The sequence below is a fragment of the Augochlora pura genome, chromosome 3 (genome assembly GCF_028453695.1).
Source record: "Augochlora pura isolate Apur16 chromosome 3, APUR_v2.2.1, whole genome shotgun sequence".
NCBI classification, from domain to species: domain Eukaryota; kingdom Metazoa; phylum Arthropoda; class Insecta; order Hymenoptera; family Halictidae; genus Augochlora; species Augochlora pura.
In genome coordinates, this window is record NC_135774.1 from 8,123,696 (window position 1) to 8,141,085 (window position 17,390).

General features: G+C 36.9%; 1 protein-coding gene across 1 annotated transcript in view; it reads left to right on the forward strand.

The window, feature by feature from the left end:
- Rhea (Talin_middle and talin-RS domain-containing protein rhea) overlaps nt 1–17,384 on the forward strand; it is a 112,906-nt gene extending 95,522 nt beyond the window's left edge. The window contains exons 12-15 of the mRNA XM_078197483.1: nt 850–2,752; nt 3,350–4,096; nt 12,987–13,625; nt 15,691–17,384. Of these exons, the coding sequence (XP_078053609.1) occupies nt 850–2,752; nt 3,350–4,096; nt 12,987–13,625; nt 15,691–17,301 (4,900 nt within the window). The 3' untranslated portion in view covers nt 17,302–17,384. The remainder of the gene's footprint in view (nt 1–849; nt 2,753–3,349; nt 4,097–12,986; nt 13,626–15,690) is intronic.
- Nucleotides 17,385–17,390: the final 6 nt, after the last annotated feature.

Here is a 17,390-nt window from a genome sequence, read left to right on the forward strand (position 1 = left end):
AGTGATTGAAATTAGATAGTTTACTTATAGAGAAGATTGTTCTTACCAAACATTTATAAAATATTAGATATTCACTGATAATTTTGTAAAAGCTGTAAGTAACATAAAAATATTTTCAAATTCAATGAAATCGATGATTTAGTTTACAGATAATTTTAATTTAATACAATTATGATTCTTCATTAAACAAGTTTTGCAGAAAAGCGTAAAAGAAGCAGTAACTAATAAAAATAGCACAGAACGCAGTTTCACTTAATGTACAAGTTATTGATTACTATTATAACAGATCTATTAATACTTCAACTACTGCAAACTTATTAACAAGTTTCCTAATAAGTGTGTAATATTGAACAAAAATTCAATAAGTTTTTCTTCAATAATGATCTCAAGAAAGTATATTAGATTGTATTACATCAGATGACATATTAATTGACCAATTAAAATGATTTCACCACTGAGCATTTCACTGAAACATTTTCAATTATCTATTTCTCATTTAGAAAATACTATTAGCTAGATACTAGTAAAAAATACACTACTGCGCGCACTTCTCATTCAAGAATTCACAATATCGCTACTTCTATGTCAACTTAAACCTGAGATAAAAGTCTTCACTTAAAACAAAACCGGAATGCTACTTCTATTTTAGTCGTATTAGAATAAAATTATGTTAAAGTTGCATGATATCCTGATAAGCGTCTAGCAATAATCTCGAACAAAAATATAAAACATATGAATGCTTAAATATCGGCAGTGTAACTATAACTATTATAATCTCCAATCCTAATTCCAACCGTCTGCATCCAAGAAACGCATGTATAAAAGATATCATCGATTTTTCATTTACAGACAACTGCAATCCGACTTGAACAACGCAGCCGCAAACCTGAACGATGCATCCTCGAGCGTAGTCTCATCCGTGCGCTCTCCAGTGCAACTAGCAAGCTCCTCGAAACAATTCACCAACGCTTTTGGAGACCTGTTAGGTGTTGGAATGGAAATGGCTGGTCAAACAACGATCGACACTCGCAGTCAGATGGTAGTGTCCTTGAAGAACGTCAGTATGACATCGGGCAAGTTGTTGGTGACAGCTAAAACGGTAGCCGCTGACCCCAGCGCGCCAAACGCGAAGAACCAGCTATCTGCTGCTGCCAGAGCAGTAACTGACTCCATCAACTACCTTGTCGACGTCTGTACATCCGCTGCCCCAGGTCAGAACGAATGCGACAACGCCATCAGGAACATCCAATCGATGCGATCTCTGTTGGACAATCCAAGCGAGCCTATATCCGATGCATCGTATTTCGAATGCCTCGAAACAGTCATGGAGAAGAGCAAGAGCCTAGGCGATGGAATGACTGGCATAGCCAATCATGCTAAGAAATCTGAGCACGAACAGTTCTCTGTGGCTGTTCGAGGTGTATCTTCATCTATCTGTGGTTTGATCGAGGCAGCAGCTCAAGCAGCATACTTGGCAGGTGTGAGCGATCCAAGTTCAGTCGCAGGGAAACCAGGACTTGTAGATCAGGCTCAGTTCTTGAGAGCCGCGCAAGCAATCCACACCGGCTGTCAAAGTCTTGGAAACCCAACCAGCACCGAGCAACAGGTTCTCTCAGCCGCTACCATGATTGCAAAGTACACGAGCGCGCTATGTAACGCCTGTCGTGAGGCTTCCAACAAAACCAGCAATCCGGTCGCTAAGAGACACTTCGTCCAGTCGGCTAAAGACGTTGCTAATTCCACATCCGCTCTAGTGAAGGAGATCAAAGCACTCGACCAGAATTATTCCGAGGCCAACAGAGACAAGTGTGGCGAAGCCACAAAACCGCTTCTAGAGGCAGTTGATAATCTATGTACCTTCGCGGGGTCGCCCGAGTTCGCCAGCCAGCCTGCAAAGATTTCCATCGCTGCCAGAGCTGCTCAAGAACCAATTACCAGCGCAGGAAAAGCTATAATCGACGGCTCTTGCGCCATGGTGCGAGCAGCTAAGAGCTTGGCTGTTAGTCCCAAGGATCCTCCGACTTGGCAGTTGCTGGCCAACCACAGCAAGAGCGTCAGCGATTCTATTAAGTCATTAGTCGCGTCGATTAGAGACAAAGCGCCAGGACAGAAGGAATGCGACGCCGCGATCGTTAAATTATCTGCTAGGATCAAAGAACTGGATGCTGCTTCGCTCAGCGCTGTATCACAGGCTCTGACACCACGACGGGAGAATACTGTCCAAGGATTCACGGATCAGATGGAAAGTAGTGCGAGCGAGTTGCGGGAGAAACTGGAGCCTCTGCGGACAGCTGCCAAATACGAAGCTGAGAACGTGGGTCACGCTGTCAGCCAAGTAGCCTTGTACTGTGAACCGTTAGTCTCCGGAGCCATCGGTGCTGCCTCTAACATGGTGCAGTCGAAACAACAAATGGTGCTACTCGACCAGACGAAGACTGTCGCTGAATCTGCGCTCCAACTTGTCTGCGTGACTAAGGAGACTGGTGGTAATCCAAAGGCTATCAAGCTGCACGCAGAGGTCGATGAAACTGTAGAGTCCACGAAAGACGCGCTGCAAGAATTACAGAATACTTTGGAAACCATTTCTACATCTAACGGCATTGTCACGGGACTAATCGACACCATCTCGCGAGCTATGGTCAGGTTGGAAGATCATAGGATGTCCACAATTGACACGGTTGATTCTTATGTGGATTATCAGACCAGGATGGTGGAGGCTGCTAAGGAGATTGCACGACTGGCGCAAGAGATGGTAAAGAATTCTAACTTTAACTCTTAAGACGTAATCGTCTCTAGTAGATAAGACCCATATTTAAATATTTCTTTCATTATATTTTTAAAACCACAATTATTAAGTCTTTAGAAATTATTACTTGAAGTAACTCGTTATATATTGACTGTCCGAGATATTTCAAATAACATTTTTTGTGCTGATTTATGATATGGTGTTGAAAGATACTCTGAACAAGTTTTGAGATACAAGGTTATTTACAGGTCGTCATAGGAAAGGTATTTGAGTTTCTTTTAGCAAGGAAACTGAAAATGCAAGGCATCAAAACCTGAGAATGTATTCATATCATTAGGTACTGTTAGGATTAGTAGATTCAAAATCTTATCCAAGGCGGTACTGCTTAATTATATGACACGTTCATTATGAGATACATTGTTGTGAATACATTTGTTTCACAATATAACGTTAATATGTATATCATTCAATAAGGAATGAATGAAACAAGACTTATTTCACGTGAAAGTTTACTACCATTTTAACTCCATCAAGCCAAGTTAACTTTCTAGATGACACAGAAGCATCTAACCAAATTTAACTTTCCATTTCTTCAAATTCCAGTCAACAAAGTCGAGCACCGACGTGGCCAGGATTGGTCCACTCGCAGTGGATATCTCTCACAAGTACATGCAGTTGGCCCGCGACACATCCGGTGCCTCAGCAGCAGCATCCAACGCCGACGTGTCCGCTAGACTCCGCACAGGTGTGCAAGAACTTGGTCGAGCATGCGCTGACATCGTCCGCGCCGCAGGAACTTGTCAAATATCACCAGGCGATGCATACGCTCAAAGAGAAGTGGCGGATCACAGCAAGAATGTGACAGAAAAGGTGTCTCAGGTATTAGCCGCGTTGCAAGCGGGTTCCCGAGGCACGCAAGCTTGTATCAACGCAGCCAGCACGGTGTCAGGCATCATTGGAGACCTGGACACCACGATCATGTTCGCCACTGCTGGAACACTGCACGCGGAGAACGAGGGCGACACCTTTGCCGATCACAGAGAGAACATTTTAAAGACGGCGAAAGCTCTGGTAGAGGACACTAAAACGCTCGTCGCGGGCGCAGCCTCATCGCAAGAACAATTGGCTGTCGCCGCACAAAATGCCGTGTCGACGATTGTCCAGCTCGCCGAAGTTGTGAAATACGGTGCTGCTAGTTTGGGCAGCCAAAATCCCGAGGCCCAAGTGATGCTCATCAACGCGGTGAAAGATGTAGCCTCTGCTCTCGGTGATCTCATACACGCCACCAAAGCTGCCAGTGGCAAGCCCATCAACGACCCAAGCATGGCGCACCTGAAGGACTCTGCCAAGGTAATTATCCTGTTTCTTTAATCGAAGTTTTCTTGCTTCGTTCGATGTTGGACGAGGAGTCTCCTGTTGTTGGCTTAGTATTAACTGACACCGAGACGCTTGAGTGGAAGCGGCCTCTAACCGAATGGCAGCGTCGAGATACCAGGAAGTAGAGCTTTTATTGAGGGTACATGTGTTTGTGACTAAACATAATCTTACCGTGTCCGCCATTTCGTGGAAAATGTGATCGATAGGGTTTCACAGTTCGACTGCGGATCTTTGTGTAAAATGAATACTTTTTGCGTTCATTGCGACAATTAAAAGGTAAACTATCGCCTTATAGTAACATTGAGGTTCCATATGTCTTATTTTTTTTTTTATCTGAATACAAAGTGATATTCTATTGTTCTCTCATCTCTTCTTAACTAAAGTATTTATTCATTGAAATTTTCTGGTTTTTACAAAACCAGTTACATTGTATATTTTCAAATATTTTTGAAGTTATGTACTTTTTGTACAAATTTCAGGAAATTGGATTATGGAGAGTTCATTCATCTACTCATTTTTACTATGAATACATGAAATCCGCAGTGTAGTAATTGTTAAAACAATTTTTGGGTGAAATATTATTTGAAATATTCCTATATTTCAAAATATAGGCCTTTTTCAATCTCGTTGATTAGTAAAATCTCCATCATTTTTTCCAATGCTTAAAATTTATTCCACAACTTTAAAAATATTGAAAAATTTTGTGTTTAGGAATCGGATTGATCCTATTTTAATTGAATAGGGGTATGAAATGCATATTAAAAATGCTACATTATTTTTCGCAAAGAAATAAGAATATTGATGTTGAAGATGTCAATATAGTTTCCTTCTTTACCTTAGATATTTTAAAATACATCGTTCCTCGCCTTTTGTTGCTTTATTTAATTTCTGTTCACAATTGAAAATCGGTATTTTCGTTGTAAAATTAAAAAACTCTAGAAAGAGGCTTGACCAATGAAGAAATCGGTAGAATACTTAGGGGAAAGTTGCCAATAAGACTGAGAAAGATGTTTAAAAAACATATAGGTGAAATAACAGAATTAAATTTTATTCCATTATTCGAAGAGAATAATCTATTTGTAATGACTTTTTATTTATACACTATTGAATATTTTGAAACTGTCCAAATCATTGAAATTAATATTAATTAAACTGTTGATTTTCTTGTTAATTTCCGATAAAATATTTACTACAAGATTTATACTGGAAACTAATCGTTTTCTACATTATCTTCATCTTTCTGCAAGTCAAATTAAGCTTTTCGCTGGTTTTATTCATTCCCTCTCAAATAAAACAACGTTTTCGCAGATCAAAATTATTAATTTATTATTCAATTTTTAAATTTAATAAACATTATATTCTTGTTTAGAAAATAATCTTTTTAACCTTTGTAAATCTCCAATAATTATTTATGTTAAAATTTTATTCAATATGTAAATCTTATTTGAGTTACAAATGGTTATAAATGAATGGGTTTAATTTGCAAAAAGTTAAATTTCATTTGCAAGAAGGTAAATAAGAATATGATCTAAGAAAATGTTAATTTCGAGTTCAGAAAGATAAATATACTATACAGAACGATTAATTTTGACTGCAAAAAGAGATCTACAAAAGGATGAATTTTTGTTGCAAATTTCTATACTTCTTTCTCCTGTTGTATTATACAATCAACATGCTATAAACGCTATATTTACAATAAGACCTTGCATTCAACAAATAGTAAGAAATTTATTCGCGGTATACACATTAGGGATCCACAATTTCGGGCAACTTTTCCCTAACAGGATCAAGAACCATCGTCGAAGACCGTGCTCGCCGAAGTACAGGCTGGGAAAACGCTTGACTAAACATTAACAATAACCCACGACTATACATTAACAGGGAGGAACCACGCGAGGAGCGTAACATCCCGAAATTGTCGCAAAAGCCTAACAGTGACTCACTGTTGTCTCTCGTTTAACCCACTAAATTCGAACTTCGCACTTAACCACGGCCTCGACTCCCCGTTATTATATTTTTTTGGGGTGGACTTTAATCGACCGATTTGTCTTTACTGCCTCTAACCGACACTTCTTCATTGACGTTCCGCTGAAAAAAAGATAGAACGAAGCAAAAATGTCCAAATAAAATAAAGAAAAAAAAAACGAGAAACGAAAAAGCTCGAGTTCGACGATATCACTCACGGGGGCACGTTCACCAGTTTTGCCGGCCATTGGAAACGGCGTGATCGCCACGACCACGGGTGAAAACATGTTCACGCTATTAAAGTCCACCTTGCACTTCTCCTTCGTTCGGTTTTTCCATCTTTTCTTTCATGTGTGTGACATACTCGGTCTGTGTTTCCTTTAATTGGAACGTATTTGTAGACGGCTGTGCCAAGGCAGAACCGATCGTTTGCTTCCATCGGTAAATAGAGCACTCTATGGCTTTGTTTATGCTTGTTGATGATGATGATGATGATTATGATTATGATGATTATGAGATTGACGATCGAATACGTAGTGAAAGATTTTGTCACGTACGGGTGGACTTTAATATGTGTTTCATTGACGATATTGGTCTGGCCGATTCGGATAGGTGTTAGAACAACAGCTACACCAGCAGCTGATGCCTCTGAGTGACGTCGGCGGCTCGGAGTCCGAGTGGTTCGTCTCCGATCAAGAGGAGGAGCTGATTCGTCTGCTCTCAGCCTCCGAGAGCGATCAACCCTCTCAGCGAACTTCCGATTTGCTGTTGCTCATGTAGCGGAAGCGTAGATCCTCGGTTAAATTGCGATCTCTGTCGAACTTGTGGCCGGTTCATCGCGGGGGTTGCATTTATCTAAACACGTTGAGATTTCAACCTCAAAATTCTCTCGAATTTTCAAAGTCTTTGCTAAATCGCGGATCTATATTTCTAATTTAACGTTTCTAAAATTTCTAAAATATTCGGATATAACATTTCTAAAATACAAGATTGTCTGAGGATGACGAGTTAGTTGATTATCGCTAGACTGCGGATTTTAGGCATTTGTGACACAAACGAGTAGGTGAAATTTAAAACAATGATAATATGAACAAAATTTTGGAACCTCTATGTATTATTTTTAATTGAAAGATGCGTATTTATGTTTGTTAATATTTCATAAATATCCGCAGGCTAGTTATCGTCTTTCGAAAACTTCTCTTTCCATTTCAACGTGCGAGTTTTTCGTTTTATAGTACATGGTATCCTAAATGGTGTATTGTATTTTCATTAACACCTTATCTTCACAGTAACCATGATTAGAACTTTTTCTGAAATCGAAGAACGTTATTTGCAGCTCTAATGTAGTACTAACGAGATCGTGGATTTTATACATTTATGGTAAAACTAAGTAGATAGTGATCGGATTAAAAATAATTGAGAACGTCTTTGTACTGATTACACTTATTATTATTAATATATTATTAATGCAACTTATTAAAAATAATAAAGAAAAGTGTGCTGGAGTCATTTATCTAATAATCGATGAAAAAAATTTATTTTGCATAAAGATCCACGATCCATCAATGTGAGTGATATTATAATACTAATTGCAATAATATAATTCATTTTAATAAATGATGCAGGACAAATTTAAAATACCAGACGATTGAATATGTTTATAGAAGATTGAAAGAGAAGCTTAAATTAGTTTAGCAAGCTCCAAAATATTTTTGAAATCGTTTCCTTTCTTAAACGTCATTTCAAGAAAAACGTATTTTTTTTTAAATATTACTACAAATAAATAACTTTTTCCTGATTACTTAAAATCAATTTGATTCATAAATTATTAAATAAAATATTTGAAGAAGACATTTCAAAGCAGCACATTTACGTAAATTCTGAAAAGTCAATTTTTCTATACCTTGTGTGAAGTGTTGTGATTCGATGTGTTTTATATCAAAGGTTATATTTATCTTTGTTTAAAAATTGCTAACAATTTATCTAGAACAAAGAACATATAGATAACCAGTATGTAATTTCAACAGCTCCTAGTTTTCAGTTCTTTGGCAAATGCGATATGAACTTTGTTCGTACTTCATATTTGATCATATTTGTGTGATTAGTCTTGAAATTATTAATCTTATCAATCTTACACTTCTAATGCACTAGATAACTTAGTATAATCACTATAGCTGTTAAGTAAAGTTTCGTTTCTTCAGTTTTCTGGAAAGTCATATTATACAAAAATAATTATTTATTTTCGAATTCTTATAAACTATAGCATCTAATTCGGAACACTATTATTTGTTAATAAGTACAAACATACTGTTTATAAGATTAAGTTCACATTCTAAGTTCCTTTTAGCATTGTATTTTTTAATATATCCATCACTGTCGATGTTTAAGAATTCGTTTCTTGTTCGAAAGGAATAATCGCATAATTTTATCATTCTAGTAAAATAATCATAGTTATACTACATCAGAATCTCATACTAAGCTTAATTTTCATAATTATCACTACAACCAGCCTACCAGTCAAACAGTCTGTTTTTTAATTTTTTTCTTTTACACTCATTAACATTATAAAAATGTCTCTGTGAGAAATTTTCAGACAAATTTCTTTAATTAAATATATATTATAATAAAAATATTATGGAGCCTAAATAAATCTAATCTTGTTAATGTTATAAAACAATATACAGAATGTCCGAAAAATATCAATAACAATCCAAAAATGAAGGATACCTGAGATTATTTCAAGTAATTTTGTTCTTTATAAAAATTTTCTTCGAGTCATCCTTAACAAGTTATTAACAAAAAAAAACACCGACCAATAAGAGGTAAGTTCTCCTGGCGCTAGTCAGCTAAGCCAATCAGCGGAACTGGTCTTCGTCAGCTCGTTGGCTCGGTCGCCTCGCGCCAACTAATCTCTCATTGGTCACTGTTTTTCGTTAATAACTTGTTAACAACATCTCGAAGAATATTTTTGTAAAGAAAAAAGGTACTACAAATCACCTCAAGAACCCTTTATTTTCCAATTGTGAGTGACTTTTGAGACACCCAGTATATTAGTCGTGTTAAATTAATTACAGTATACAATTATTTCTCTGATATAATCGTTTACACTCAAAAATTGCTATTTTATCCGACTGATGAGCTTGCCAATTATTTAACGTTCTTTCATTCGTCATATTAATGATCTAGCTAGTACAAAATAAACAATAATTCATTCAAAGTTACCTATTTCCTCGTTTTATTATATCTTATGAAATGAGTGAAAACATGAGTTTCTAAAGTTAATATCACTACTCGTTACTAACTTGCTCATTTCAGTTTCAATTTCAGCGAAATTGAATCTTCATCAGTTGTCTAGTGCATTATCAAAAGCTAGTAAGAACAGCTGACAAAAGTTGTGGAAATAAAAAGGAAAAACTGAACGAGAATTTTTCGTTGAACCGGTTGAATTGCATTTTCATGGAACTTGACAGCGAATTTACGTGCGAAATTCGCGTTTCATAGTTTTCCTATACATAGTTCGAGTCTGTCGATCGAACGATTGTCGACGCATTTATGTTTTATAATGGTCTTTGTAGTCGAAGATCGACGATAACAATGACGGAACGATAGTAACGTGATATACGCTTCTGCTACATTTTCTATTCATTTACACGTTCGTATTGTATTATTTCTTTTACCTTTTTTTTTTACTACGCAAACAATTGTATCGTGCTTTAGTCTCAGTATTAATTGACTTTGTACCGTACGTCGTCTTTCGATCCTGTTTTGTTTCTCCTCCTTTTTCTTTTGTAACGAAATAAATCATTGAACTTTTACATTAGTCCCTTTTGTGCGAGCTCATTAATCACCCGCGACAGGGATTTCTAAAACAAAGCAACATTAGGTACGTACATTTCACTTGCAAGTATCCATTAACCATTAACAGGACCGTGTCTGCTGCTTCGTCGACTAATGGGACGTGAATTAATCATTCTCGCGCTCTACGTTCGATCGGATACGAAATTTCTAGTTAATCATAATAATTTCCGTAAACAGTTGGACAGAGGATTCATGAATTTTGGATAAAAATTGTGGATAAAATACGAATTAGTAAAACCATTGCAAATATTGCACTGTTTTTAACTTGTTAGAACTATTAAAAAAATAAATAAATGTGGAGGATATCGTCTTCACGTAGCAAGAGAGCACCTTTGTGTTTACATTCTCCTTCTTATTGGCTGCCCCACTACTGCAGCTATTGGTCGCTAGCGAAATAGGGGGAGTATTAAACTCAAAGATGTTTTCTCATTGCGCAAGGACTATACATATATCCTAAGCTTGCACTTAACTTTGGCTACTTTTATTTTGCATAGAAATACTCATTTTTTACTTTACTTAGACGATACAAAAGTACGCTTTTGTCCTTTACAAATTAAATATGCGAAATATTTTTGATAACTTATACGAATGCAAACTATATTATAATCGAAGCTATTATCGTATTATAATCGAAATGTTGGAAAATGGTGTTGAAGCATCTCGGTTGCAACTATCTTCTAATGCAAGAGGAAAAGTCTATTTCTAATATAATAGTGTTTTCTATTTCTTTATTTTCTAATTCTCTCGATACTCACTTTTTAACTTCCTCGACAGTTTTGTTTGGTTTTCTAATACTAAGCACGTTATACTTTCACTAACACGAGTAATAACTATCTATGGTCGGAAAACTCTTCCACAGCAGATTCTGATATCTCTCAGTATTTGAACCGTACGTCTGACATAATTTATAAATTAACCCCCGTAACGATTGTTATATATTGTTTAATTATGTACACGTGGGGTCCACGGATTTCTGTCGGCTAGGAAAAACTATGGCTTTGTTCGTCGCGTTTGATTTTCATTTTTAAATGTCTCGAATTTATAACGATCTTGTCAGACATAAATTTCGTAGTTTATACGAGATAACCGCTGTGATTATTCATAGTGAAAAATGGTATTAGGTGTTACCGATTAAAATTCAGCAAAATTAGAATTTTATCAAAACTTGTTAAGAATTTAAGTTTTCTTTATCTTACAGAGACGATTACTAAATTCACGATTCCATGCTTGTCAATTAGATCTTACAACAAAGAGACACGCTCTAGTTGTTTAAGTAAAATAATTTTTAACAATTTCAAATTTATTGTGAGAATTTATAATAAATAGGTGATTCGATTTCCACAACTTTTAGATGCATACAAAATTAAAAACATTGTCATCATGTTTCTTCAAATGGCTATATTGGGAATATTTATTATACAAATTGGGTATATTTATAAATTGAAACTTTGAAACTTTTGAGAAATGACCCGTAAACAATTACTTAATATTGAAAAGGCTTCTTCACGTAATCAGATTTAACATTTTGCTCAGAATCATTCTCATAAAATTTGTAAATAGAATACCATTCCTTTCTATTGCTTTTATTAATTTCTATATCATTTAATTTCCTTTTAATTTCGTGATAATTATAATACAGTGTTAATAATGCATAAAATGTTTATAAAGATCACTTTACTTCTTCCATACTGTATCCATGTTCTAAACATGCTATTAGTATCAAAATGCCATTGAATGACGGTTCAACCATCTCATAAAAAGGCATTACAATTTATACTGTGAAAAATGTATTGTTTGATTAACTGTTTCTGTTCTCTCATCAGTAGATTCTTTCTTATTATTATTATATAATAATTTTAGGCAAGGTAACGAATTTATGACATATAAACATCTAATAACGTCATACTCTTTATGCAAGTAAAAAATTAATCTTCCTGAAAAATAACAATTTACTCTAATATTTATAAGAAATTTGAGCCAGCTAGAAATTGAATTCTACTCTTAACAATTTTAACACATTGAAGATAATATTGTAGATTAACATTCATAAGATCCTTTAAGCTCTTTAAATATCTTGATTTACTATTTTTTCTCATAAATAACCAACATTCTATGCATCGCGTTTAGCAAACAGTTTGTAACATCTATTGCATATTTTTCAACATATTTCGCCATTTATACGTATAGTTATTTACACATATAAGTACCGTAATCACTCAGCTACATAGATCATACTCGAATCACTCTTAGGTGAAATTTACTGAAATTAACTGAAATAATTTTATGTGTTCAATCGAAGTGTAGAGAATTCAAACACTTCAAAAAAGTTGAATTAACCCTATGTTTCTATTTATTATAAGCGAGTATTGAAATAGAAAAAATATATACATGGAGTCATGAGGGATCCTTGGGCATCAAGCAGGATAAAATTACCACTAAATTTTCTTCAAAATAGCCACGCTTCTTCCAAACTTCACAAATCCATGGACCACATTCACTCGAAACGCACATAAATCTTCAACACGCAACACTACAATATCAAAAGTAAAAGCACACAATGCTATTGGTATACATATCCCTAACATACGAAACTATACACTAGAAATAATGCCAATACAATCAACAGAAGACTCCGACAACATCCATGCAATAAAGCAGAGTTGGAAATTATTCGAATAAAATTCTATTTGAATAACATTTCGAAGAAAATTCGATTCGTACAATATTTCGAATAAATGGTCCGTACATCTCAAGTAAAATCTTATTCGAAATTTATTACATAAACCAAAAATTATTCTTTACATTATTTCAGTAAATATTTCGTGTTAAGTCTCCATAAAATTTCATTCAAAATGTTCGAAGAAATTACTTGCAATATTTGAATGAACTGTAATTCAAAGAATCTGTTCAAGATATTTCTCGTTTTTGGACGAATTTATATAGAATATTTTTCAAATAAAATTTGATTCGAAGAGTATCCAACTCTACGGTAAAGCAAATCGTGCACACCAATATTTACGTGTCTCCGTTTCTTTTCCAGGTGATGGTAACGAACGTAACATCCTTGCTGAAGACGGTGAAGGCCGTGGAAGACGAGCACACGCGTGGCACGAGAGCTCTCGAATCAACGATAGAGGCGATCGCCCAAGAGATCCGCGCCTTGAACACGCCGGAGACGCAGAAGATGAACGTGACCCCGGAGGACCTGGTCCGCTGCACGAAGAGTATCACTATGTCAACAGGAAAGGCAGTCGCGGCAGGAAACAGCTGCAAGCAGGACGACATAATCGCGGCGGCGAACATGGTGCGCAAGGCCATCAGCGACATGTTGACCATCTGCAAAGGCGCGGCGTACAATTGCGCCGAGACCGCCGAGCTCAGAGATAGGACTCTCCAGGCTGGCCACGATGTGGCGATGAACTACAGGGAACTGCTGCAAGCGATCCTGCAGATTGCCTCCAGGTCTGGAGATGCTAAGCACACTTTGGTGCCGATATCGAGGAAGATTGCTCAGAGCGTGACCGAGCTGGTAGCTGTGGCAGAATTATTGAAGGGCAATGACTGGGTGGACCCCGACGATCCAACCGTCATCGCAGAGAACGAGTTGCTGGGTGCTGCTGCTAGCATTGATGCCGCTGCCAAGAAGCTGGCTAGCTTGAGACCACGAAGAAGTATCCAGGTCAGTTTAGTTGAACAATTTTGACTTCAGTTTTCTGGATCAGAGTCTTTATTCAAGGTTGATAATGCTTCTTATTGGCTGATGACTTGGTAAAGTGTCATCTTAACCCCTTGCACTATAATAACAAGTCAGACTCGTGATGAACATTTTATGCAAGACCTACCAAATATAGATATTATTAATTTCTCCTAAATCGAAATAAAATTTAATCTTTCTCTTATCATAGTCTAGAAACGAAAGTAAATAAAGACAATACAAGAAACAAAAATTGTTTGGTCCTATTTAGGAAAATATTAAAGATGAATAAGGGGTTTAATCAACGCAGAGTGGTAGGAATCATAGTACAAGGGGCTAACATACGTAGGCAGGATATTTTAGTTTGATTGCGACTGATAAGGATTTCAATAAAATACTTTGGTTGATTATATATTGAAAATTTTTATTTGATGTCTTTTTGGTTTCTGATCGCGAATTGTTCGTACAATTATATTTTATTGTTAGAAGACATTAGGTTTGTAAAATACTGTGAATAATAGAAAGTACTATATAGTATGTTCAATAGAAAATATTTATTAACTACAACACCATGATAAGTGTTTCTCGAACCTGCAATCTCATATGAAATCAGTGTGTGGTAATTTAAATATTTTAGAGTCAGGCGCTATTTGGAAGTTATGCTATTATGCTAGATGAATATATCAAAACAGATAAATAGGTAGCCTGTGAAAGATTAAAGTCTTAGTATATTATAGTATATTAGAAATACTAAAAATATTGTAGATATTATAAAATGCTATAAAATATTATAAAATACTATGACATACTTACAGTATTATAGTATTAGATTTGGTATTATATATATGGGATTAGAAAAATCTTTATTACATCCTGCATACAATATATTAAAATCTATTCTATCCTGCATACAATGTGTCAAGAAGAAACGATTGTATTTTGTACTGTGCAGCTTTTCCTTCGAATCGGTTATCCTTTTAGACGACTATTTTCAATGCAGTGTTTAGTCAACAGCTAATCTCGCTTTATCTCTTAACTTGTGAGACGATATGGAGGAAAAGCTGTAATCTCCTAGAGACTCTATTAACGTTAATGTAATAAAAGCCATGTAAAGTGTCCAAATCCTTTCATAAGATAAAGGATAACGTAACTACTGAACAGCAGCTGAGGAATATTAAAAATTGTTGAGGTTTACTAATTGTTAATATAATTTTACAAAAGTACTTTTACTGTGTGCGACATTTCATTTTGAAAAATTGTTAACGTTACGAAACAATTTCATCAAAAGATGAATTGAGACAATTTGAACACAAAAGATTTTCATCATATTGAATATCCGACTTTAAATGTTATTACGGTTTTTACTGACATTGTCAATGACGAGATTGTTCAACGAGGACGGAAGACTGAAATACACGCTCTGATTTCCGTAAGATATGTTTGATATTCTTGGTTGTTTTTAACAATCGACCAGGAATCAAACATATTATTATGGCGATCGGATTAATCAACGAATCGTTCGTCGAAGGTAAGGTTTACATTAGTTGTAAGTGAAATTAAAAGGTTCCATTCCAAGGTAAATCACATTGTTAGTTAAGTGTGGCTCTATATTATGCAAACTTTATGAAAATATATTTTATATTCTCTATATTTAGAATTTTTTACCTCATACAGTTATATCAAAATAATATTTTAAACGAGAATTTAAGTCTTGATAAATAACATATCTTATTTTTAATTGACCGTAATATTTGGCATAGTAAATGACTTTTCTTTAAAGTATGATCAGAAGCAGTATTTATTTATACAATATTTTAATCAACATTATTCAATGAATTTGATTCTATGTTTGAAAACTACCCCATGAACTTCTCTACACACAATTAAAATTAAAAGTTGTGAATCTACATGTTAGGGTACAGAGTATAGGAATTTTGGACAACTTTCTAATATTATCGCAAGAATAATTAAGAACTATTAAAAAAAATAAATCAGCTTATTTAAGTCACTAATCTATCAAATTATTAACCCTCGATTCTTTATTTTACAGGAGGCCAACGAAGACATGAACTTCGACGAGATGATCCTCGAAGCGGCAAAGTCGATCGCAGCCGCAACGTCGGCACTCATCAAAGCAGCGAGCGCTGCGCAGAGAGAGTTGATAGCAACAGGAAAAGTCTCCAGGACGCCTCTAACAAGCTCCGACGATGGCCAATGGTCCGAAGGCTTGATATCTGCAGCAAGGATGGTCGCAGCCGCGACGCACAGCCTCGTGGAATCGGCGAACGCGCTGGTCCAAGGCGTCAGTTCCGAGGAAAAGTTGATCTCCAGCGCGAAGCAGGTTGCCAGCAGCACTGCACAATTATTGGTAGCTTGTAAAGTGAAAGCTGATCCGGACAGCGAGAGCACCAAGCGTTTGCAGGCAGCTGGAAACGCTGTAAAACGGGCTACCGACAACCTAGTAAGAGCGGCACAGCAAGCCATCCAACAGGAAGAGGACCGATCCTTGATCCTGAACCGCAGAATGGTCGGTGGCATCGCGCAGGAGATAAACGCTAGGTCGGAAGTGCTGCGTATCGAGCGAGAACTCGAAGAAGCCAGAGGTAGACTGACAGCTATTCGCCAGGCCAAGTACAAGAACCGACCGGACCTGGCTGACACCGACAACGAAGGCGAGCAGAGTGGCTATGAAAGCTACACTACGAAGTACGAGACCAGGGCATACGATGCGCAGTCGCAAATGAACCATAACTTGGACCAGCTGCAGTCAGCGACGCACAGCATCAGCCAGCTCTCGGTCGACAGGCAAAACTTGGTCAGCCCCGAGAAGGTACACTCTACCCAGAGTACTTTGGAAAGAAAGATGAAGGACAGCCAGTATCGATCAGCTATGGAGAGTCAGTACGGGTCGGTGGAGAAGAAGTTCAGCGAGAATCAGTATGACAGAAGGTACACCCAAGAAAGTCCTTACTCTATGGACAAGAAGTTAATTGCTGAGAGTAGTCCAGGCCAGTTCAGCTCCATCGAAAGAAAGATAAATCAGGAGAGCTATGGCTCAATGGAAAGAAAACACATGGAGGGTCCATACCCACCTGTGCCTACTATGACATACGCCCAGGTGTCGCCAACGCGCAAGGTCTTCCAGGAACAACAGCAACACGTTTACGATAAATACTCCCAGGATCACTATTCTAACGACGAGCGGTCTTATGAGCAAAAATCATACTCACCAAGTCAAGAGCACAAGTACTACACCGATTCCGTGGACAGATTCTCAGGTCATAGTCCATTGAGCACCTTCCGGTCGGATAAACAAGAGACGCAGCGTTTCAGTGCCCTTCCTCAAAACCAGACCTTCAAGAACGTCGAGACCAAAGTGGTTCCCGGTGGCAGAATAGAAACTATCACGACCAAGGTGTATTCTTCAACGCCTGGGAAGACTTCCACAAGTTCGAACTTCGAATCCTCGGAGGAAACTAAAGAGTTTGCAACTTCCGGCAACGAGTTGTCCACGTTCAAGGCTGTCGACAACGACTCGCTCGAGGAACGCATGCTGAAACAGTCGAGAACGCACAAAGTCACCGAGAAGAAAACAGTTACTATGACGATGTCTAGCAGGCAGGAATCGAACACGAAGACCTTTCGGTTCGAGGAGAAATAATTACGATCAGAGATAACAGAACAAGCATCTTGAAACAGATTGCTCTAGATTAGGTATAGTGTTCTTCCTCACGCTGGAGTAGCATGGAG